The sequence below is a fragment of the Mus musculus genome, chromosome 4 (genome assembly GCF_000001635.26).
Source record: "Mus musculus strain C57BL/6J chromosome 4, GRCm38.p6 C57BL/6J".
NCBI lineage: Eukaryota > Metazoa > Chordata > Mammalia > Rodentia > Muridae > Mus > Mus musculus.
In genome coordinates this window covers 116,519,203-116,543,863 of record NC_000070.6, presented here as the reverse complement: position 1 = coordinate 116,543,863, position 24,661 = coordinate 116,519,203, and the positions used below count along the sequence as shown (strand labels likewise).

Genomic DNA, 24,661 nt, shown 5'->3' with positions numbered 1-24,661 from the left:
CCTTAGTAGTGTAGCGAATTTCCTCATGGACTACACTTTCTACCTCCCCTCTAGGAGCCTGTTTTGCTTTGAGTCTGGTTACAGGTCTAGAAGAAACTATTGGTGGGCCGTGAGCAGACTCTGCAAAATTAATTTCCTCATGTGGGGAAGGCATTATTTCAAGAGGTGGGGCTGAGGGTACTACTTCCTCAGGTGGGGCAAACCCTTGAGAATCTGAGGATTCAAAATTCTCAGCTTCAACATGGTCTTCCCACACATCCCCATCCCATGTTGTAGGATCCCATTCTTTGCCAATTAGAGCCCTTACTTTAACTGTCGACACACTCTGAGGCTGAGACTTGAATTTTCGCTGTAGTTCAGCCAACCTTACAATGAGAGTTTCTGTTTGATTTTCTGCAACTTGAGCTCTATTGCTACAAGAGAGAAGATTCTCCTCAAGGACACACTTAGCAACTTTTAGATCGTTTACTTGTGTCTGGAGCCTTTCGATTTTATCACACAACTCCTTCCTTTCATTCATCATTTTTTCCACAGATACTAAGAGCAGCCAGCCAGTAAAATCATTTTTCGATTTTTTCCCCATCTTGTAGAAAGCTTTGTGCACTGAATCACCTAATTCATTAAGAAAATCAAGGGCATTAGCTTCTTTAAGTTCGGAATATAGTTTCAACCATGGGTCTTCAAAATTCTCTGAGCTCCCAGGAGGGAGAGAATCTGGAGAGGTTTCAATAGTTGAAAGTGCTGGTGGATCAACAAGCCAATTCCAGAATTTTAAAAGATTCATCCTTGTACTTCTGTTACTCTAGAACCACTCCTGGTACCAACTTCTGTATTAGTCAGGGTTCTCTAGAGTCACAGAACTTATGGATAATCTCTAAATAGTAAAGGAATTTATTGATGACTTACAGTCGGCAGCCTAATTCCCAACAATTGTTCAGTCGCAGCTGTGAATGGAAGTCCAAGGATCTAGCAGTTACTCAGTCTCACGCAGCAAGCAGGCAAAGGAGCAAGAGCAAGAGCTAGACTCCCTTCTTCCAATGTCCTTATATTGTCTCCAGCAAAAGGTGTAGCCCAGATTAAAGGTGTGTTCCACCACACCTTTAATCCCAGATGAAAGGCATAGCCCAGATTAAAGGTGTGTTCCACCACACCTTTAATCCCAGATGAAAGGCATAGCCCAGATTAAAGGTGTGTTCCTTAACTCGGAGATTCAATCTTCTGGAATCCATAGCCACTATGGCTCAAGATCTTCAAACCAAGATCCAGATAAGGATCTCCAAGCCTCCAGATAAGGGTCACTGGTGAGCCTTCCAATTCCGGATTGTAGTTCATTCCAAATATTGTCAAGTTGACAACCAGGAATAGCCACTACACCCAGGTAAACGTCAGGGATCATTCTCTGTCACTGTCACTCTTCCATTTTAATCACTGATGTGGGGACAAGCCCAGAAGTGGTTCATGTGGAGAGTCTTGATAGCAGCTTGCCCTGAAGATGTTTAACCAGCATTGTAGTGAATTCATGAGATCTGAACTCTGGTCATCACATTTAAGCATCAAGCCATCTTCTCAGCCCTTTTCTTGACTTTCTGTAGCATACTGTTAACAGAAGCAATAGCAAACTAATACATTAGCACACCAGACCTCATTTGGATTTCTAGAGGGCTTCTCAGGTAATGTAACAGTGTGAAATGACTGGGGTTTTGTTTGGTTTTGTTTTTATTTTTTAAATATACAGAATAGTATAGGCTGGTAAAGGGAGGAAAACTTGACTTTTTAAGAGGTTCTTCAGATTCTACTCAACTATTTTCATGAGAAAGTACATTTTTGCTTCTGAGTTACTTATATTCAATTATTTCAAGTTTTCCCCTAATCTCCAATGTGTTGTCTTCCAGAGAAACTATTCACATTTTCAAGCTAACTGCCCAAATTCACTTTCTAAGTACTAATTTTCAGGTGAATTAAAATATATACTTTAAAAATTTGTTACATTGTGGCTGGAGAGATGGTTCAGTGGTTAAGAGCACTGGCTATTTTTTCAGAGGTCCTGAATTCAATGCCCAACAACCACATGGTAACTTACAACCATCTATAATGGGATCTGATACATAAGTGTACATGCAGATAGCGCACTCATAAATAAATTATAAATTAAAAAAAATCTGTTACAGCTAGGCATGATGCTATACATTTTTAATTTCAGCAGTTGGGAGGCAAAGTCCAGTGAATCTCTGAGTTTGTGATCACCCTGGTCTACATAGGGAGTTCCAGGCTACAGAGTGAAATTCCCTGCCACCACCACTACTTTTGGTTATTTCAAAATAGATTTCTCTGTCTCTCCTGGAGCTTACTCTGTAGACCAGGTTGGCCTTCAACTCATAGAAACCTACCAACGTCTGAGCCTCCCGAGTGCATGAATTAAAGGTGTACACCGCTACCCCTCAAGAAATTCTTTTTTAAAAAAAGTTTTATTAAGTTATTCTGAGAAAGGACTGTAACATAGCTGCTTCTGGCTTGGATCTTGCTGTGTAGAGCAGGCCAGCTTCAAGTTTATGGTGATTTTCCTTCCTCTGGTCACTTATCAAGATTAAAGGTGTGAGACACACACCTGGCTAACAACTGATTTCTCAAGTATGTTCGTTGGCCATGGTCTTTAAAAGAAATTTTTTTTTTGTTTATTGAGGTGGTAGGTATTAAATGCAGGGGTTAGTGCATCCTAGGCAGTGCTGTAACTCTGTCCCCAACTCTAGTGGGGTTTTTTTGTTTTGTTTTTTGTTTGTTTTTGGAGACAGGGTCTCTCTGTGTATCCCTGGATGTCCTGGAACTCACTTTGTAGACCAGGCTGGCCTCAAACTCAGAAATCCGCCTGCCTCTGCTTCCCAAGTGTTGGGATTAAAGACTTGCGGCCAACTCTAGTGTTTATGTAGCCTTAAGCTCTTGTCTCTTGTCCTCAGCTTCCTCCAATAGATGGGACTTCAGGTATCTGCCAGCACATATAAAATGGACAAAGTATTTAGAAACATACTGACATTTCCAAACATTTTGGAGAAAGATCACTTTAATTAACTTCTCTGAAAATGGAACTAAATGCATACATTCCTAAAGTTAAAATCAAAAGCCAGTGTAATACTATTACAGTTTGGTAATCCAGTAATGCTAATTAACTAAGTTAATACAAAGAAAAGAAAATAGTTAGAATTTTATTAATTAGTACATTCTTTTTTTTTAAGGTTTATTTTATGTATATGAGTACACTATACCTGTCTTCAGACACACCAGAAGAGGGCATCAGATCCCATTACAGATGGTTGTGAGCCACCATGTGGTTGCTGGGAATTGAAATCAGAACCTTTGGAAGAGCAGTCAGCACTCATAACCACTGAGCCATCTCTTCAGCCCCTAATTAGTACATTCTTTCAAAAACAATGTATTATCACCTGAGAAATAATCCACATTTAGTTAACTTTTCAGGGAACTTCTGAACTCATCATACATACTCCACTACCCAATGTCGACACTCCATTTCCACCTCAGCCAGTTAAGTGTAAAGTATGCAAAACCTCAATGAGTTGTTTCTAACTGACAGACTGCAGAGATAAAAGCAATGACGACGGCCTTCAGATCTTAGCAAAAACAACTGCTAAAGTGACTATCAAGGAAAAGAACCATTTTAGAAGCAGTTTTAGAACCAAGGTGGTTAAAACTTAAAATTTGACAGGCAGTGGTGGCACGTGCCTTTAATCCCAGCACTTGGGAGGCAAAGGCAGGCAGATTTCTGAGTTCGAGGCCAGCCTGGTCTACAAAGTGAGTTCCAGGACAGCCAGGGATACACAGAGAAACCCTGTCTCGAAAAACCAAAAAAAAAAAAACCTTAAAATTTTTGTCTATAAAAAATGTCCACATATACAGGTTAAATCCCTGATAAAGATCTGAAATGCTTGGGACTAGAAATGTTTGGATTTGAGAATACACCTGATTTTAGAATATTTATGTAGCACTTATCAGCTGAATATCCCTATTCTGAAAATCAGAAATCTAAAATGATGCAATATCCAAAACTTTTTTTTTTAATTGGATATTCCTACTCAAAAACTTTCAGATTTCAGAGTAAGGATGCTCAAAGCTACAGGGCCATATGTGGTGGCTTATGTACTCAAAGGCTGAAGCAGAAAGAATGTTGAGAGTTCACCATTAACCTGGGCTAAAACAATCAAAAGTTGTAACTACAGTTTGGGTTTTTCCAGGCAGTAGCATTATACTAAGCTATTATATACACTTACCCAAATACAAGTAAATTAAACAAAGCTTGATAATCTAACAAAAGTCCCTCTTAAAACTAAACAGATCATTTTGGTGACTACCTAGAAAGTAAAGAAGAAACTTCTAAGTAATAAATGCTTGGAAGACTCTTACACTCATTACATACCATTTCAATAAAGAACCATCACTAAGGGACTGAAGAGATGGCTCAGTAGTTAGGAGCACTGGCTCTCAGCACTCACATGGCAGTTCACAACCATCAGTAATGCTGGATTCCAGACACAACTGCCGGTAAAACTCTAACCCACATATTTAAAAAACAACTCATTAAGGGGCATTAGAGAGATGGCTCAAAAGCTGAGAGCACTTACAGCTCTTTCTAAGGACCTGAACATTCAGTTACCAGCACCCACATCAGGCAGCTTACAACACTTGTTAACTCTAGTTCCAGGGGATGCTACACCCTCTTCTGGCCAGAGCAGGCACCTGCATACACATGGTGCAAATATAGACACACACATACACACATAGCCATATAAATACAAATAAGTAAAACTTGTTTAGAAAGAACTTTCACCAAGAACCTATTCATTCCTTGCTTATATTCTCAGAATCAAAAAAAAAAAAATCCCTTTGACTATCAAAAGCAAAACCTATCTAGATAGCTAGATATTGCTGGGCATAGTGGCACAGACCTTTAATCCCAGCACTTGGGTGGCAGGGACAGACAGATATTTGTGAGTTTGAGGCCAGCCTGGTCTACATAGAAAGTTCCAGAATAGCCAGAGCTACATAGAGACCCTGTCTCAGAAAACAAAACAAAAAAACCTAGATACTTACTATCTATCCTTCCTAATATTCTGCTGCCAATATAATAATTAGGGGTAGTGGAAACCCTGCCATTGAGGGACAGTTTCACTGGCTTTTCTCTGTAGGTTACATGTCACTGCGGAAACTATGTTCTGGATCAAATCACAAATTATAGAAAAAATTTAGCTGTCTCATGTGCTTATACTATATACAGGCTATGTTTCAATTTGAATTGCACTGGAGAAATAGCCAAAATGCACTATTTCCCAGAAGTTTCTAGCAAACAATATTTTTAACGATTTATTTATTGTATTTATATGAGTACAGTGTAACTGTCTTCAGACACATCACAAGGGGGCATCAGATCCCATTACAAATGGTTTTGAGTCACCAAATGTGGTTGCTGGGATTTGAACTCAGGACCTCTAGAATAGCAGTCAGTGTTCTTAACCTCTGAGCCATATCTCCAGCCCTTTAGCAAACAATTTTTACAATTAGGATTCTATTGATAACTGAATAAACTGTAAGGCATAAATACCATTTGTACTGTTGCTAAGTTTTGCAAATTTATAAGTGTACTTTATTAATTTTAAGATATATTACATATCCATTTTAATTCAAATTTTTAGAAAAATCACTCTTTACTTATCTATCTATTCAATACATGGAATACTCAAAAGAATCAGAAGATCATATCACAAATATATGTTTGATTTGCAAATGGTCAGAACCTACATTTTCAAATGTTCCTTGTGCTTTTGTGCCTTCTCTGTCACAGTACAGCAACACCCCCTTCACAACGACTAGTGATCATATTACCAATTTCCGTCCATGTATCTGAATGAGGGTTGTAAACTTCAACTGAGTCCAAAGTACCTGGGGCCAAGAAATCATGGCTAGAAGACCGGCCTCCAGAGACATACAGAAGACCATTGACTGTCACAGCACACATGCCTGCTCTAGGAACTTTCATTGAAGCAACTTCAACCCACTTTTCCTAATAAAATGAGAAAAGAATTAACATTAGTACTGTCATAAAATGATAATAAAATCTCTGAGAAATCATATATTTAGACTGTACATATTTAAATTCACACAAACCAATTAAGTAAATATATACAACATTTTTTGTTTGTCTGTTTTTTTTTTTGTTTGTTTTTTGTTTTGGTTTTTTTGTATAGCCCTGGCTGTCCTGGAACTAACTCTGTAGACCAGGCTGGCCTCGAACTCAGAAATCCGCCTGTCTCTGCCTCCCGAGTGCTGGGATTAAAGGCGTGTGCCACCATGCCTGGCTTATTTTAAAATAACTTTTGGGTAGGTATGGCAAAACATTGAGTCTAGAGAGAAGTAATAGTTAAACACATCTAACTATAAATTATGATTAGGTGATAGTATAGAAATCATATAGAGGGACTGGCGAGAGGGCTCAGTGGTTGAAAGAACTAAATAGTCTTGCAAAGAAGTGAGATTCAGTTCCCAGTACCTACATGGTGGTTAACAACCATCTGTGACTCTAGTTCTAGAGAATCTAACACTAATACCTATCTCTTCTGTAAACATGTAGTATAAGACATTCATGAAGGCAAAACACCCATACAAATAAAATAAAAATAAATCTGTTTAAAAAAAAACACATAAGAGTCATTGAAGCCAAAATTCTGAGAATCTAAGTCTATACATTCAAAATGAAGAGATTATCAAGTACCAAGGAGGGGAAAAGTTTATATACTAAAAGACTTTTTGTTTTTAAAAGATTCTTGAAGGCTGAGGCAGGTGGATTTCTGAGTTCGAGGCCAGCCTGGTCTACAGAGCGGGTTCCAGGGCAGCCAGGGCTACACAGAGAAATACTGTCTTGAAAAACCAAAAAAAAAAAAAAAAAAAAAAAAAAAACCAAAACCCTCCCCCCTCCCAAAAAAAAAATCTTCAAAGTTTCTATTTAGGTAGCTGGAGAGATGGCTCAGAAGTTAAAACGACTCTGTACTTGTGGTTTGACAAAGAATGGCCCCATAAGCTGATAAATTTGAGTGCCTGGTCACCAGCGAGTGGTACTATTTGAAGGGAGTAGAAGGACTAGGAAGTGTGGTCTTGTTGGAGGAAATATATCACTAAAGGTGGACTTTGGGGTTGCAAAAGCCAGCCTTAAGCTCCTTCTCTCTTTCTGCCTAAAGTTCAGAATGTAGCACTCAGCAACTGCTCCAGCACCTGCCTGGCTGGCTGGCTGCCTGCAATCACACTCTCCACCATGATAATGGACTAAACCTCTGAAACTGTAAAGCAAGCTGCCAATTAAATACTGCCTTTCATAAGAGTTGCTGTGGTCATGGTGTCTCTTTACAGCAATAAAACAGTGACTAAGATCCCTTTGACCTCCTTTTTGTTGTCTAATTGCTCTAGCTAGAACTTTAAGTACTTTATTGAATAGATAGGGAGAGAGTGGGCAGCCTTGTCTAGTCCCTGATTTTAGTGGGATTGCTTCAAGTTTCTCTCCATTTAGTTTGATGTTAGCTATTGGTTTGCTGTATATTGCTTTTTACAATGTTTAGGTATGAGCCTTGAATTCCTGATCTTTCCAAGACTTTTAACATGAAGGAATGTTGGATTTTTGTCAAATGCTTTTTCAGTATCTAATGGAATGATCATGTGGTTTTTGTCTTTGAGTTTGTTTATATAGTGGATTACATTGATGGATTTCTGTATATTGAACCATCCCAGCATCCTTGGGATGAAGCCTACCTGATCGTGATGGATGATCATTTTGATGTGTTCTTGGATTCAGTTTGTGAGAATTTTATTTTATTTTTTGCATCAATATTCATAAGGGAAACTGGTCTGAAGTTCTCTTTCTTTGTTGGGTCTTTGTGTGGTTTTGGTATCAGCATAACTGTTTGGTTTTTGTTTGTAAATGTTTATTTATTTATATGAGTACACTGTAGCTGTCTTCAGACACACCAGAAGAGAGCATCAAATCCCATTACAGATGGTTGTGAGCCACCATGTGGTGTCTGGGAATTGAGCTCAGGACCTCTACAAGAGCAGTCAATGCTCTTAACCACTGAGCCATCTCTCCAGCCCATAGTAAGTGATCTTAACTGATGTCCTATTTCACTGGCCCAGAAGTCTTTTGTTTTTGTTTTTAATGAAGGAAGCCACATGTAGTGGTACATGCCTTTAAACCAAGCACTTGTGAGGCAGAAGCAAGCAGATCCTGGTGAGTTGAAGACCAGCCTGGTCTAACTAGTGAGTTTCTAGTCAGCCAATGATACATTGTGAGGCTCTGTCTCAAAAAAATAGTGATAATAATAAATGATAGAAGTAAGCTGGAGAAATAGCTCAGCAGTTAAGAGCACTTATTGCTCTTCCAGAGGACCCAAGTTCAATTCCCAGCACCCACATGGCAGCTCACAGCTGTCTGTAATTCCAGTTCCAGAGGATCTGGCACTCACACAGACACACATATAGGCAAAACAGCAATGCACATGAAAGAAAGAAAGAAAGAAAGAAAGAAAGAAAGAAAGAAAGAAAGAAAGAAAGAAAGAAAGAAAGAAAGAAAGAAAGGGAAAAGAAAAGAAAGAGAGAAATAAACGTGTAAATAAAAAGGAAAGAAGGAGAGATGGATTATTAGTTAAGAGTACTTGTTGCTTCCAGAGGATCTGAGTTTAAATCCTATCCCAGTATCCATATATGGAGGCTCACAACCACCTATACCTCCAACTTCTGGAGGTTTATACCCTCATCTGACCTCTGTAGGTACCTGAACACACATTGAAGGCATACAGACATATACATATAAATTAATACTAACCTTTATTTTTATTTTTAATTAATTAATTTGGTTTTTCAAGACAGGGTTTCTCTGTGTAGCCCTGGCTGTCCTGGAACTTGCACTGTAGACCAGGTTGGCCTTGAACTCACAGAGATCCACTAGCTTCTGCCTCCAGAGTTCTGGAATTAAAGGTATGGGCCACCATACCCATCCCCAGGTATAAGGTTTTGAAACTAAAATAGTAGACTACATTTGAAGGCTAAAAGAAAAATCTATAATTATAAAGAACATCACAAAACTGGCAGAGCTGAAAAACTTTACATGTAATTAAGACAGACGAGGATGCCTTAGAGTTGTTTGAAGTTAAGAGAGCTTCCTTTTCTCACAAAATGCTCCCTGACAAGAGCAAAAAGACCACAGGCTCACTCTGTATTGTTTCTTTCATTTCTATCAATGTGTAATACAGAACTATTAAGCAATATGAACCAAAACTTGACAGAAATTAAGAAAGAGACAGACAAGCCCACATTTACAAATGAAAATGTTAACACTTTTCTTTCTTACTGATATCTCAGACTACCTTGACCTAATAGATAGTAAGAACACACACAATACCAGCAGGATACAAATTCCTTTCAGAATTTGTATAGAATGTTTATTAAGATAGGAACAATACAAAATGTGTTCTCTGATCAAAAGAGAATTTAATTAGAAATCAACTTAGGTGGCTGAGGCAGGAGGATCACCAGTTAAAGGTAAGTCTGCACTACAAGAGCTCACTCAAAGGCAGCCTAGGTGTTTCTTTGTTTTTGATTTTGTTTTCCAAACAGGGTTTCCCTGTAGAGTACTGACTATCTTGGAACTTACTCTGTAGAGCAGGTTGGCCTGGAACTCAAAAGATCCACCTGCCTCTGTCTCACAAGTGGTTGGATTAAAGACATGTAATACCACCACCCATCCAAGACCTTGCCTTAAAATAAACAAAGGGTGCTGGTGCACGCACATATAATAATAATAATAATAATAATAATAATAATAATAATAATATAATAATAAATAAAAATTTTAAATTAAAAATATAAATGGGACTGCAGGTATAGGTGTATGCCACCAAGACTGACAATTAGAATCCAATCCCTAGGGCCCATATGATGAAAAAATAAAAGAACCCACTCCTGCAAATTGTCCTCTGATTTCCATATATAAATGTAGAGATCACACACACACACACACAAAATAAATAAGTAAACTTAAATAAAAATTAAAAAGAAATAGAAACTAGTAATTAAAAGATATCTGGAAAAATCTCCATATATTAGTAAATTACATTATATATATATTTTTTTCATGTTATTGCTGTGGACTGGACCCAGTGACTCACAGTGGCTAAGTGTACATTTTACTATTTAGTTAATACTCCCAAAGCAATAAGATACTTATAACAACCCACTGGTCCAAATAAAAATTATCAGAAATAAAAAAAAATTTTAAGGTAAATATTAATTAAATACAACAAGACCTGGAGAGATAGATCAGTAATTAAGAATTCTTACTGCTCTTACAGATGTCCCAGTTTTAATACCTAGCAGCCACAATTGGCACCCCACAACTGCCTGTTCACATACATAAAAATTAATAAAGTTTTAAAAATTAAAACACTATCAAATATGTAGGATGCAGTTAAAGTAGTATCTAAAGAAAATTTATAGGGCTGGCAATATAAGAGCATTTGCATACACAAACCATTAAAATTTTAAAACATTTTAAATTACTTTATGTTATTAGTGTTGTGCCTTCTTGTATGTCTTACATGATGTGTGTGTGTGCTGCCCAAGGAAGCAAAAAGAGGATGTTGGATGCCCTGGAACTGGCGTTATAGACAGTTGTGAGCTGGAAACTAAACCTGGGTCATCCCTGCAAGAGCAGCCATTGGTTTTAGCTGCTTAGCAATATCTCTACTCTATACCAAAACTTAAAAATACATTTATAGATATAAATGATAAAAAACTGAAGTTTTATAATCTGACATCTCAGTTTCTGATTTAACAAATGAGAAAAGGGCAAAAATCCATAATACACATGCAAGAAAAAATAAAAATAGAAATAATAGACAAGTGATGCATAAAGTTTGTTCTTTAAAAAGAGAAAACTAATAATCAAAACAATGAGTGAAAGAGAACAGCACATCACTTCAGATGTAACAGGTAGTGACAGAGAATAAGAAAACACTAAGCATTCGAAATCATGCAACCCACCTCTTCGAAGGAGTACTTTTCTACAGTATGAAGGGCATCTTGTGTCTCATTCCACCCTCCAATAGCATAGATGCAGTCATTGAGTGCTGCCACCCCAAGATACGCTCTTCTGGTTCCCATAGGAGGAAGTGGAGACCAGCGCTTGGAAAGTGGATCATAAACCTCAAAGGAACGGAGCTCTAGCCCCTCATTGCTGATTCCTCCAACTGCATAAATTAAACCTGAAAAAGAACAGATTTGTGCTCAGTTTCTACTGAACAGGTACAGGCTAACCGTGGCGGCACAAGCCTCTGACCCAGCACGCAGGAGGCAGAAGCAGCCAGACCAGCCTGATGTACATAGTGAGTTTCAGGACAACAGCTAGAGCTACATAGTGAGACCCTGTCATAAAAAATTAAACAAACAAACAAACAAACTGTACTTTCTCCCTACTTATGAAGAATAACTTAGCTGTGATGTGAGAGGAAGTGACAACAAAGGAAGACACATCAAATACTTAGTTTACTAAACAGCTGCTCTATCTGGATTTTTTTTTTTCTATTCTTTAAAAAAAACAACCCATTTTATTTGTGTGGGCATCTGTAGATCTATAAAAATGGGATGGTATAAAACCAATATGAACACTTACTGGTGACTTCAGTTTCAACAAAGGACGATAAATTGGTTCCACATGCCATGTAAAGGATGTTGAGTCCAGACAACAATTTTCAGGGGTCAATTTCAGGGGTGGATTAATGTCCACCATCAAGTTGGCAGACCTGGCAGCAGGCAAATTTACCCACCAGACTGCTTCTTTAGCACCTATCTGAAGTTTATTTAGTTTTGATTTTTTTGTTTTGTTTTGTTTTTTTGAGACAGGGTATCTCTTTGTAGATCAGGCTAGCTTTCAACTCACAGAGATCCATCTGCTTCTGCCTACCAAGTGCTGGAATTAAAAGTATGCACCACCAATATACCCTGTAACTGGTCTTTGATATTTTATGGGTTTCTCTTTTTCCTACCCATTATTCCTCCTCCCTCCCTGGTTTCACCTCCTATCACAAGACATGAGAGAAAGAAGTATAGAGGGGAGAAAGGGAAATCCCCAAATCTAATTTCTTTCTTCTTGTTTTTTTCTTTGATCATGACTACCAACAAAGTACAACCAACACCCCTGAATGACCACCAACCACCAACCCCCCATCAGGGCTCTAGTATTTTTATACCCTCTGAAAGGTTCCCAGAATTACAAATGTTATAAAGCCAAGGAAACTATCTGTGCTGGCAAAACCACGCCTCTGCTAAAGCACAAGGCAAATCAAAGCAGCCCACATCCCACACCTGGGATTAAAATGAAAACACATTCTTACATTATTTTTATGAATTAAAAAAAAAGAATTATTCATTTATTTTATGTCTATAAGTACACTGTACACTGTTGCTGTCTTCAGATACACCACAAGAGGGCGTCAGATTCCCATTACAGATGGTTGTGAGCCACCATGTGGTTGCTGGGACTTGAACTCAGGACCTCTGGAAGAGCAGTCAGTGCTTTTAACCATTGTTCATCTCCTCCAGCCCCTACTTCTGTGTTTTTTAAAAGAAACCCAAATTCTAGAATTCTCACTACAATATCTGGCTTCCATCTGAAGTTTTTTAACTTAGTTTCCTTCATTACAGAAAAATTATTCTGGCAACACAGAAACAAAATGTCAATAATACAAGAGGTAAAAGCCAGAACTTCTACATTAAGTAACACTACTTTTCCAATAATAGGGCTAAACCATATTTTGAAAATAGGGCCTCAAATAGTTCATCTCTTACACCTATTTGCTTTGTGTGTCATGTGCACATATGTGTGCACACCACAGGGCATGTGTGGAGGTCAGGGGACAGCTTGCAGGAGGTGGTCCTCTCCTACTGTGTGGGTTCCAGGAATCAACCTCAGTCACACTTGGTGGAAGTCCTTTACCTATTGTCTGCCTCTCAAACGGTTTTTATAAACAGATTTACACACACACACACACACACACACACACACACACACTTCTTGCTACAGATCCACAGAGAGACCTTGTCTCAGAAAGTATGCAGCACCTTACCCTGTTCCCCAAAACTATTTTTTAACATGATTTCTATATCTTCAAAACTATTATACTAATAAAGGCCAATTCTAAGCAAAAGCACACATACACGTACATACACAGCAAAATGATAACTGCTGTATTGCTGGTAACTGGACGGAAAAAGTATTTTATAAATACCTTGCATCTCACAGCACCCAAAGTAGTAGCGTGACACTGCCATGCTGCCCACCACTTCCCACTTATTCTCATCAGGATCAAACCGCTCAATGGTGTTGCCGATCTCAGCTCCAACCCACCCACCTGCAACAAAGTGAAAAAGAATCATTTCTGAGACAAGGGAATCTTTCTTATGACAAAGACTTTAGAAACCACCTAGCCCAACGACTTCACATTACCGATGAGTCCACAAGGACCAGAGGTGATCTAAGTTGACATGAAAAGTCAGAATGTTATTATGAGTAAAGTTCAGATTTGCTCTAGCATATTGTAGGAGAAATAAAATTTTTCCAAACACTTATTTTTATTTTTAAATTTTGGAATAGTTTCACTATATAGCCCTGGCTTTTATGGGACTCAGAGGTCTGCCTGCATCTGCCTTCTGAGAACTGGGAATAAAGGTATGTTCTAACAGGTGGTGATGGGCCATGCCTGTTGTGAGAGTTTTGGTTTCTTTAACAACCCAGTCAGGTTATGTGAATGTTTTTGTTTTAATCCCAGGTGTGGGGCATAGCGGGGGGATTATGATTTGCCTCGTTTACTAGCAGGGGTGTGGCTTTTGTCAGCTCCAGAGAGCTGCCACCGCCCAGCTAGATGCAAATTTCATATGTCAGTAATGAACATGTCTACAATTGTCAGATACCAAGAATTTAATCTCAGTTGTTCTGAAATCAAACAGCATAATTACCCAAAGCATAGATTGCCCCGTAGCACACACATACTCCCAATCCACAGCGGGGGTGATTCATTGAAGCAACAGTTGTCCATTGTTTAGTAACTGGATCATAACACTCAGTACAGTCAAAGATCATCGAATCCTTTTCTCCTGATTTAAAAAGGACAACAGGTTTAGTGATATAACATAACAGAATTATAACACAATACTCGGCAGCACTGGCATTCTGTTTTCAGAAATCAACCATTATGTCTAATTTTAAAATAACCATTATGGGGCTGGAAAGATAGCTCAGCGGTTAAGAGCACTGACTGTTCTTATGAAGGTCCTGAGTTCAAATCCCAGCAACCAGATGGTGGCTTACAACCATCTGTAATGACATCTGACGCCCTCTATTGGTGTGTCTGAAGACAGATACAGTGTACTTACATATAAATAATAAATAAATCTTAAAAAAATAACCATTAAAAGCCTTTGCCTAGAAAGCCATATTTTTAATTCAAAGCACTGTCACTTATCAGAGACCATTTATAGAATAAAGGCACATGACATTTTAATTACTCTACTTCTACCACCTAAACAATTCATGTAAATTTTGAAGAAACAATTTGCATTTTTACATCCCCATTTCATTTCAGGTAATAATTCTGGTTTATGGTCTGGCACAATATGAATTTTAATATAATTAAAATCCATATATACAGCTGGGGGTGGTGGCACACGCCTTTAATCCCAAGCCAGCACTTGGGAGGCAGAGGCAGGCGGTTTTCTGAGTTCGAGGCCAGCCTGGTCTACAGACTGAGTTCCAGGGCAGCCAAGGCTACACAGAGAAACCCTGTCTCAAAGAACAAAACCAAAACCAAAAAAAAAAAAAAAAAAAAAAAAAAGCTAAACAGAATTCACATTAGAATCTCAAATGGCTGAGAAGCACTTAAACAAATGTTCAAAGTCCTTAGTGATCAGGGAAATGCAAATCAAAAGGACCCTGAGACTCCACCTTACACCCATCAGAATGGCTAAGATCAAAAACTCAGGTGACAGCACATGTTGGCGAAGATGTGGAGAAAAAAGAAACGCTCCTCCATTGCTGGTGGGATTACAAGCTGGTACAACCACTCTTCAACTCCCTCTGGAGGTTCGTCAGAAAATAGGAAATAGATCTACCTGAAGACCCAGCTATACCAATCTTGGGCATATACCCAAAAAATCCCCCACATACCACAGAGGCACATGCTGCACTATGTTCATAGCAGCCTTCTCTGTGATAGCCAGAAGCTGGAAACAACCCAGATGTTCCACAATGGAAGAATGGATACAGAAAACGTGGTTCGTTTACATAATGGAATCCTATTCGGCTATTAAGAATGAGGATATCATGAGTTTTGCAGGCAAAAGAATGGAACTAGAAAACATCATCTTAAGCGAGGTAACTCAGGCACAAAAGGACATGCATGGTATGTACTTACTAATAAGTGGACACTAGCCAAAAAAAAAAGTACAGAATACCTAGGGAAAAGGGGATCGTGATCAGGTATGGGGGATGGGAACAGGAGAGAAGCTCTGCAGGCCAGCAGAATGTATGAAAAAATGCAGAGGGGAGGGGGGTTGGTAGGGTGACCCTCCAGAAAGCACCAGAGACCTGGGAAGTGAGACTATGAGGACTCAAAGGGAGGGACCTTAGGTGAAATGCCCAACAATGGGGAGAGAGAACTTATAGAGTCCACCTCCAGTAGAAAGACAGGACATCAAATGGAGGAAAGGGGTTGCCATCCCCACAGTCAAAAACTCTGACCCAGAATGGTTCCTGTCTAAAAGAACTACAGGGACAAAAGCAGAGAAGAGACTGAGGGAAAGGCAGTACAGTGACTGACCCAACTTGGGATCCATCTCAAGGGGAGGCTCCAAGACCTGACACTATTATTGATGCTATTGTGTGCTCACAGACAGGAGGCCAGCATGGCTGTTCTCTGAGAGGCCCAACTAGCAGCTGACTGAGACAGACACAGATACTTACACCCAACCATTGGACTGAAGTGGAGGACCCCTGTGGTTGAATTAGGGAAAGGCTGGAAGAAGCTGAGGAGAAGGCGACCCCATAGGAAGACCAGCAGTCTCAACTAACCAGACCCCTGAGATCTCTCAGACACTGAGCCAACAACCAGGCAACATCACTAGCTGGTCCGAGGCTCCCGACACATATACAGCAGAGGACTGCCTGGTCTGGCCTCAGTGGGAGATGCGCCTAACTCTTGAGAGACTTGAGGCCCCAGGAGTGGGGAGGCCTACTGGGGTGAGGGAATACATCCTCTTGGAGACAGTGGGGAAGAGGAATAGAATGAGGAACTGTGGGAGGGCAGACCAGAGGGGAGCAACAACTGGACTGTTAAAAAAAAATAAAAGGTAATAATGATGATGATAATAATAAAGTGTGCCAAAGTAATGAGTGGCTTGCTGTTCCTAAACTGTTTATATAAACAATGTAGTTCATGCTGAACACATGCTTTCCTTCTTAGGTCCTGAAATCCAGTTTATTTATTATTTATTTGTTTGTTTTGAAACAGGACGTTGAGGTACACTGGAAGGTGTATCTCTGTATTTTCAATTGTTAATGCTGTACTGGCCAAGAGCTAAATGCTGGTAGGATCTTGCTATTGTTACTTCTATGGTCCATCACAGGCCTCATATTTTATAAATATTTATTCTTCCTCATTAGATAAGTGGCAATCTAAAATTTTATCTGATTGTTTGTAGTAAAGAGCTGATGGCCAATAACTGGGCAGAAAGTGGAGGGGGACTTCCAAGAGGGAGAGGGATGCTGGGAGAAGAACTGAGATGCAGGAGACACTCCAGTGGACACGGAAATGAAAGGACAGACCAGAGTGGAGCAGACAGGGAGAGTGAGCCTTGTGATGGGTCATGGTGCCGAGATTAATCAGGTTCTACTAGACAGCTGGCTCTAGCTAAAAGGCCTAAGCTTTAAAATATTAAAAATCCTCTGTGTCAGTATTGTATTTATACTGCTGGTAGGTCTGACAAAGTCCCACTATAACAAGGTCTTTCTAGTTAGTCCTGGCTATCCTGGATTTCCCTATGTAGACCAGGCTGGCCTACAGAGATTCTGCTTCTGCCTTCTCAGTGCTGGAATTAAAGGTATGTGCCACCATGCCCATCCTATTTATTTGTTTGTTGGTTTGTTTGTTTTTCTTGTTTCTTTGAAATAGGGTTTCTGTGCAACCCTAGCTGTCCTGAAACTCACTACGTAAGATCAGGTTTGCCTCAAACTCATCTGAGATCCAGTTTTTAATAAGCATGTTTATTTCTTCTGATTGGAAGGTGGAAAAAAGTCCTGAAAAATTGTATAGGAGATAGACATGAAAGAATTTTCAAGACTTATGAGATGAATCGTCAGATAAAGGCACCAAACCTGTTGTCTGAATTTTATCCCAAGAACCTAGACAATGGAAGAAAAGAGCCAACTCTTACAAGTTGTCTCTGACATCCACATGTGTGCTACGGTGTGGGTGCTGTGGCCCCTGGGTAGGGCCCAGAGGACAGTGTGGGAGGCTTCCATACCACCCTAATAGTACAAGTGCCCATGTCTGCTGGCACACCCCTTGACATAAACAGAGAATCCTAGCAAACTAGTGGAGCCTCAGAGTGGGCCCGGAATAGGGCAGTAGCTGCTTCCCTGTCTTTACATAAGTCCTCTTGGGTGCTGGCAGCCTGACACCTCCCCATAGTACCAGTGCATGACAGCTACTCCAGAGCACCTGTTGATTCCCCATTGGGCCACTGCGGGATAAAAATGCTTGCTGCTGTGCAATGCAGTAGATCTGCACCTCCATGCTGGTCTCCGGAGTCTGTTTTACAGGGTCCGTAACCTCACCTCCCTCACCTACTCCTTGATCCTGGATCCAACACCACGGCACATTTATGCATATATACATACAAATAAATAATGCATAAAATGATTCTCAAACATGAGTCTGAGGATAGGAACAAATTTATTATTCTTTGATAAAATTGTAGCCACCACTAGGTGTTTAAATTGGCTTTTATGCCATCTTTCTTTTAAAGCTGAGAAAACTGAAGCAATTAAACTAGAATAAGGGTTTCTTTTCTAAGAAAAAAAGGAAGAAAGATGGTACAGTTCAATACAGTGAAGGGTAAAATGATAGTGACAGTTTCTTGAAAAAGAAAAACATCATGTATGGAACATGAATAAATAATGAAAATGGGGTTTTCTTTTTTCTTGGTTTAGGCTTGTTTTTGTCATTGTTGTTGTTTCTGTTTTTTGAGATAGGGTTTAACTGTGTGTGTGGCCCTGGCTGTCTTGGAACTCACCCTGTAGACCAGGCTGGCCTCAAACTCTCAGAGATCTGCCTATTTCTGCCTCCTGAGACCTAGGATAAAAGGCATTCACCACTCAACCTGACCCTGAATTTTTCTTTTTGTAATTTTTTTTAACATTTTATTTTAAGTGAATATGTATTTTGTTTCCATGAACATTGTACTATATGTATTCAGTGTCTTTAGAGGCCAGAATAGGGTGTCAGATCCTCTGGACTAGAACTACAGGAGGTTGTTAGCCACTCCCGAATGTTGGAACAGAACCTGGGTCTCCTGGAAGGGCAACCAATTCTCTTAACTGCTGAGCTATCTCTGGCCTCTCCCTCTTTTTTTGAGCTAGGTCTTATGTAACCCTGGCTGGCCTCAAACTACTTGTGCTGCTGAGATGACTTTGCACTTCTGACCCCCTCTGTGATATATGTAACGCTAAGAAGTGGACCCTAGGCTTCCTGCATGTTAAACAAGCACCATGCCAGCTGATCTACGTCTTCAGCCCCTAAACTGGATTTTCCCTTCAACAGTAAATAAGGAGCCATTCTAGAGTTGAGACTAGGACAATAACATGATCAGATTCAAACTGTCAGAGCAGACTTTAGAGATTAAATCAGAAACATCAAGGCTGAGGTATTATAATGTTGAGGTAGATACAGCTGTATAAATACTGTTGGACTGGATGTAGGTGTGAAAGACAACCTGGAGGCTACTTGAATTTTTGAGGAGGTCTCCAGCTCACTGGTAGTGCTTGCCCCACACACATGAGGCTCTAGGATCAACCATTCAGTACTCAAGGAACAAAAAGGATGTTCAGAGCTTCGTTATGACCCACTAGGTAAATCATTGCTACCATCCAGCAGCATAGGGCAAATCATGGGAAGAAAATAAAGATTTTGGTGTAGACATGTTAATTATGAAGTACGTATTGGTATATAGTTTAAGTTCAAAGAGATGGTTATTTTATTTTATAAATAGGTATTTTTTTATTCAAAACACCTAAGGGAAAGGGCGAAACAAGAAAGAGTGAAGATGGTCAAGCACATTACACAGTTGCGAGGGGGGACATATACAAACAACGTAGCCAAGCAGACTAATCTGAGGAATGAGATATTTTTATCATTACCTCCAATAGCATAGACCATCCCTCCTACAACTGCAACTCCGAGTCCACACCGAGCCTGATGAAGTGAAGATACAGTGGTCCAGTACTGGCTGAAGGTATCAAAACGTTCTACGCAGCTGAGGGCTCTGCTATCACTCCAACGGCCACCCTGCAACCGCGTATAGCCACCTAAAAGCAGGAAAGAAAAAACATACAGCAAACCACTTACTGCTAAATATGGAAATGGAATTAGTGAAGAAAATCTAGGCCTCCATATCTAAACATTTATTTAGCTTAGAGACTGTCACCTCTATAAAAGCATATAAAATATATAACTCTCAATTATGCCAAGTCCTGGAAAATTATGGCTTATATGCAATGAGATATTAACCTTAGTGTTTAACTACATGCTCTCATTTATAATAGAAGGCTATATAAAATATACAACTGGGCCATGTCCTTGAACTAATTATAAAGTTTCATTATGACTTTTGTATGTCTCAATTAAAACCAGTGTGTTGAAGGGATGTTGGGACGGCTCAGTGGTTAAGTGTATGTACTATTGCAAAGGACTGGAGCCCACTTGTAGTTCAGGAACCTGACACCCTCTTCTGGAGTTTGCAGGCAGCTGTACTCACAAATGCATGCTTCCACACAGAGATACACATATATGCACATAATTTTAAAAAGTGTTAAAAGCATATCTAAAAAGAAAAGTGGGTTGAGGGCTGGTGAGATGGCCAGTGGGAAAAGGCATTTGTCACTTAGGTCTGAAAACCCAAGCCCAATCCCTGGAGCCCACAATAAGGTGGAAGGAAGTAACTAACTCCGTGGAAGTCGTTCCATGAACTGCACACCCACACCATGGCATGTGCATGCGCACAACAGACCACATACATAATAACACAGAAAACAAGCTTTTAAAAAGTAAAGCAAAGCCGGGCAGTGGTGGCAAACGCCTTCAATCCCAGTACTTGGAAGGCAGAGGCAGGTGGATTTCTGAGTTTGAAGCCATCCTGGTGTACAGAGTGAGTTTCAGGAAAGTTAGGGCTATACAGAGAAACCCTGTCTCGAAATAACCAAAATAAATAAATAAATAAATAAATAAATCAAAAGTCAGGTATTTGAGGTGCACACCTTTAATCCCAGTACTTGGGAGGCAGAGGCAGGTTGATCTCTGAGTTGGAGGCCAGCCTGGTCTACAAAGTGAGTTCCAGGACAACCAGGGCTACACAGAGAAACCCTGCCTCAAAAAAACAAAACAAACCAAAGTAAAATAAAATAAAATAAAAAATAAAGTAAAAATAATGAATTGAAATTCATGTTTTCCCTATCCATCCACTCAGCATAAATTTACAGTATACACTCCAAAAGAAAGTTTACATATTATAATATGTAAAAAGTATACATAAAATACATCGTGCATAATTATGAGCTATATTATATATAAATTTTATAGAAACCATAGCATATCCAAATGTCTGGATTACCTTACATGCTATATACATTTACCAGTTTTAATGGTTTGTAATTAAAATTAAAAATTTTTGACATGTTCCTCTGATTTTTTTTTTTTGAGACAGTCTATGTACATAACTTCAAACTCACAGAGAAAAAACTAACAGGTAAAGCTTTATCACTTAATCTGTCTTCCTAGTGTTAAGACTGAAGTCTTTCACACCATGCCCAGGCTACAAGTCCACTTTACTTTAGTTTAAATCAGGAGGGGACAAGATCACATGGCTCCTGTGCCCAACGGCCTTTGCAGGAAGGTTGCTTCAGAATTTGACATGAACCTGCCACTGCTTCTGAAGGTCTCAGTGCCTTTCCCAGGGTCACTCTGGTTTGTATGTTTTGCCTCCAGGAGTCACTGTCCTTTTTGTTTCATACACATAAGTACATCTCTTGCCTGAGCACCACTCAGTTTCATCTCAGGCATAAACATCTTCAGTTTTAAGATTAGCTGCGTGTTCTTTGGTGCTGGAGAATTTGCTTACAGCCAGCAAAAATTGCCTTGCACCACAGCCTGCCAGACATATTTGTCTTTTAGAACTTCTGTTCCTAGCCGGACTCTACAAATTCCAAGATAGCAGAAAGAGTCCTCTGATAGTCTTATGGATCATGCTGCCAAAACACTTTGGAAACCACTTATTTTATCATCCCTAATGACTATCTAAAACATTATGAAAAGTTCAAAATTTTAAATATATTTCCTTTGTTTTTCACTTAAATTTAAGGTTTTTAATTAATCCACTTAGGGTTTTTTTATTATTATTAAGATTTATTTAAGGTATATGAGCACCCTGTCGCTGACACACTAGAAGAGGGCATCAGATCCAATTACAGATGGTTGTGGGCCACCGTGTGGTTGCTGGGAACTGAACTCAGGACCTCTGGAATAGCAGCCAGTGCTCTTAACTGCTGAGCCATCTCTCCAGCCCTCTACTTAGGTTTTTTAAAGACACTGCTACACTGTAGCTTCAGTTGACCCAGAAATCACTAAGTAACCCAGACTGACTTTGAGTTGACGGAACTCCTGTCTCAGCCACAGAATGCTAGAATTGTAGGCATGAGCTGTTATGCCTAGCAGAATTTTAACTTTTACAGAAATGTTTCTTGTGCTGATGAAGTAGTTCAGCAGGGAAAGACACTGGCTCTTTAGCCTGATGACATGAGTTCTATTTCTGAGCCCTACAAAGTGGGAGAAGAAAAACAATTCCTATAAGTTGTCCTCTTATACCCACGCATACACCATGGCCCATGTGTATGCATACACACAATAAATAAATAAATCTGTAGATGTGAGACCCCGACTTAGAGCGTTTCTACCTGGAAGGTAAAGCCCCTGGATGTTCCCCAAGCTTGTTTTCCCTGATCTAAAAATACAGCTAGAAAGAAGCTCTTTGTTCTCTATAGCCAGCAAAAAGCCTTTTTGTTTCTATACTGTACAACCAGAGATGCCTGCCTTCCGGTGCCGAGGACATGGAGATAAAAATTCAGAAAGGACTCACTCCCCACTCCTGCCTTGTAAATTTCACCAAGGACACCCGGAATAGAAGAACTCTTCCCAACTCCTCCCAACTCTCCTCCCAACTCCTCAGCTAGCTGTTAAAAACCCCTTACTGTCACCACTTGGGGCTGCACCCCTCCCCTGCCCTGCACGGTGGTGGAGGGACTTCATCCTCAGCTAGCTGATAATAAAACCTCTTGCAGTTTGCAGCAGGTGTGGTTTTCTATCGGGACACTGGGGTGCTGGCCAGCTCATCCCGGGACTTGAGCGGAGGCCCAGCTTCAGGGGTCTTACATAGACAGTCATTTGACAGTGACTAGATAATCAGAGACCAGAGATTTAGAACATAGAATAAACTGTTGAATGAGAAGCTATTAAGTTTTAAATGTGTTAACCTATTATGCAAATTCAATTCAATCTTAAGCCTAAACATGAAATTAAATACGCTTCTGATGGCCTTGCATATTAGTAATACCTTCAGGACAAGAACAACAAACTAGTAAAGCTCTTATCCTGAAAATGATTTCTATTACTATTCAAAGTTTCTTACCTACTGCATACAGATATTTTCTTGCTTTCTTCCGAGGTCGAACTTTAGATGTCTGCAGGAAACTACAAAACTTGTTCTCTTTGGGAGACTTGCAGACCTCACAGTACTCTTTCAAAAGTGTTTGCAGGGCAACTCGAAGATTAAAATCAGATACTCCTAAACAATATTTAAAAAGACAATGTTTTAAATGGCTTCCAAATATTACTGAAAAGAAATATTTCCTGGTCAGTCATGGTAGCACAGGTCTTTAATCCCAGCATTCAGGAAGCAGAGGCAAGAGGATATCTGTGAGGTCTAGGCCATCCTGGACTAAATAGTGAAACCCAGTCTCAAAAAAGAAAAACAAACAAAAGAAAATTAAAAAACAATAAAGAAAACACCCTCATCGTTGGTGTTGGAGAGGGTTAAAGGAGCATGCTGCTGTCACAGAGGACCCGAGTTCGGTTCCCACCAACCACACATATAATTTCAGCTCAAAGGAATATACAGCCATGAACATCCACATCCTGGAGGTACACACTCACATGTACTTACCAACATACACACATACACACTCACATGTACTTACCAACACACACACACACACACACACACACACATTAAGATAAAATAAATCCTTCAAAACTAAATCCCTTATCAAACAATGGTATATTTCTTACAACAGAAAATATTATTTTTATAATTGCTGCTAAGGAATATACTTTCCTTAAATCTAGCCAAATAGATTTTAAATGTTTTTTTTTTTAAAGATTTATTTATTTATTTATTTATTAATTATATGTAAGTACATTGTAGCTGTCTTCAGACACTACAGAAGAGGGCATCAGATCTTGTTACGGATGGTTGTGAGCCACCATGTGGTTGCTGGGATTTGAACTCTGGACCTTCAGAAGAGCAGTCGGGTGCTCTAACCCACTGAGCCATCTCACCAGCCCTTAAATGTTTTTAAATGGGACAGTGAGAAGGTTCAAAAAGTAAAGGCATTTGCTGCCAAGCCTGACGGCCATGGTTTAAGTCCTGGGATTTATATGGTGAAGAAGAGAACCAGCCCCGCAAACTACCTGCTACCCTCCCCTGATGCTGAGGGATGCTTGAATCCACAAGAATATATACACAAGTACATACAGATGTAATTTAAAAGTTTTTTTTTAATATTAAAAAAATACTAACATTGCAAATACATGTATAATGCCTTCCAAAAAAAGATGGCAAAATGAACCAAGTTCACAATGATCAGGGTCAGGCTCCATGGGAAGGCACCTGCCTCAGCATGTGGAAGTACCTGAGTTCAATCCCCAACACTTAAAAAAAAAGGTCAAGTTTTATACATAAAATCTAATAACAAAAAGAAAATACATTTATGTTAGAAACCTTTAAAAAATGATAAGATGGGCTAGAGAGATGGGTCAGTGGTTAAGAGCACTGACTGCTCTTCCAGAGGTCCTGAGTTCAAATCCCAGTATCCACATGGTGGCTCACAACCATCTGTACTGAGATCTGATGCCCTCTTCTGAAGTTTCTGAAGACAGCTACAGCGTACTTACAATAAATAAATAAATAAATAAATAAATAAATAAATAAATGAATAAAATTTTAAAAATGATAAGACAAA

General features: G+C 39.4%; 1 protein-coding gene across 3 annotated transcripts in view; it reads right to left on the bottom strand.

The window, feature by feature from the left end:
- Window positions 1-453: 453 nt before the first annotated feature.
- Window positions 454-24,661, bottom strand: part of Ipp (IAP promoted placental gene) — a 35,899-nt gene continuing 11,691 nt past the window's right edge. The window contains exons 4-10 of one of the 3 annotated variants that reach the window (XM_006502810.4): window positions 23,050-23,205; window positions 19,511-19,678; window positions 14,056-14,193; window positions 13,329-13,451; window positions 11,086-11,306; window positions 5,944-6,064; window positions 454-1,596 (exon numbers count right to left, since the gene is read on the bottom strand). In XM_006502810.4, the coding sequence (XP_006502873.1) occupies window positions 1,547-1,596; window positions 5,944-6,064; window positions 11,086-11,306; window positions 13,329-13,451; window positions 14,056-14,193; window positions 19,511-19,678; window positions 23,050-23,205 (977 nt within the window). In that variant the 3' untranslated portion in view covers window positions 454-1,546. Of the gene's footprint in view, window positions 1,597-2,660; window positions 2,981-5,628; window positions 6,065-11,085; window positions 11,307-13,328; window positions 13,452-14,055; window positions 14,194-19,510; window positions 19,679-23,049; window positions 23,206-24,661 lie in introns of those variants that run through there. The other 2 variants (XM_006502811.4, NM_008389.3) reach the window with 2 other exon arrangements.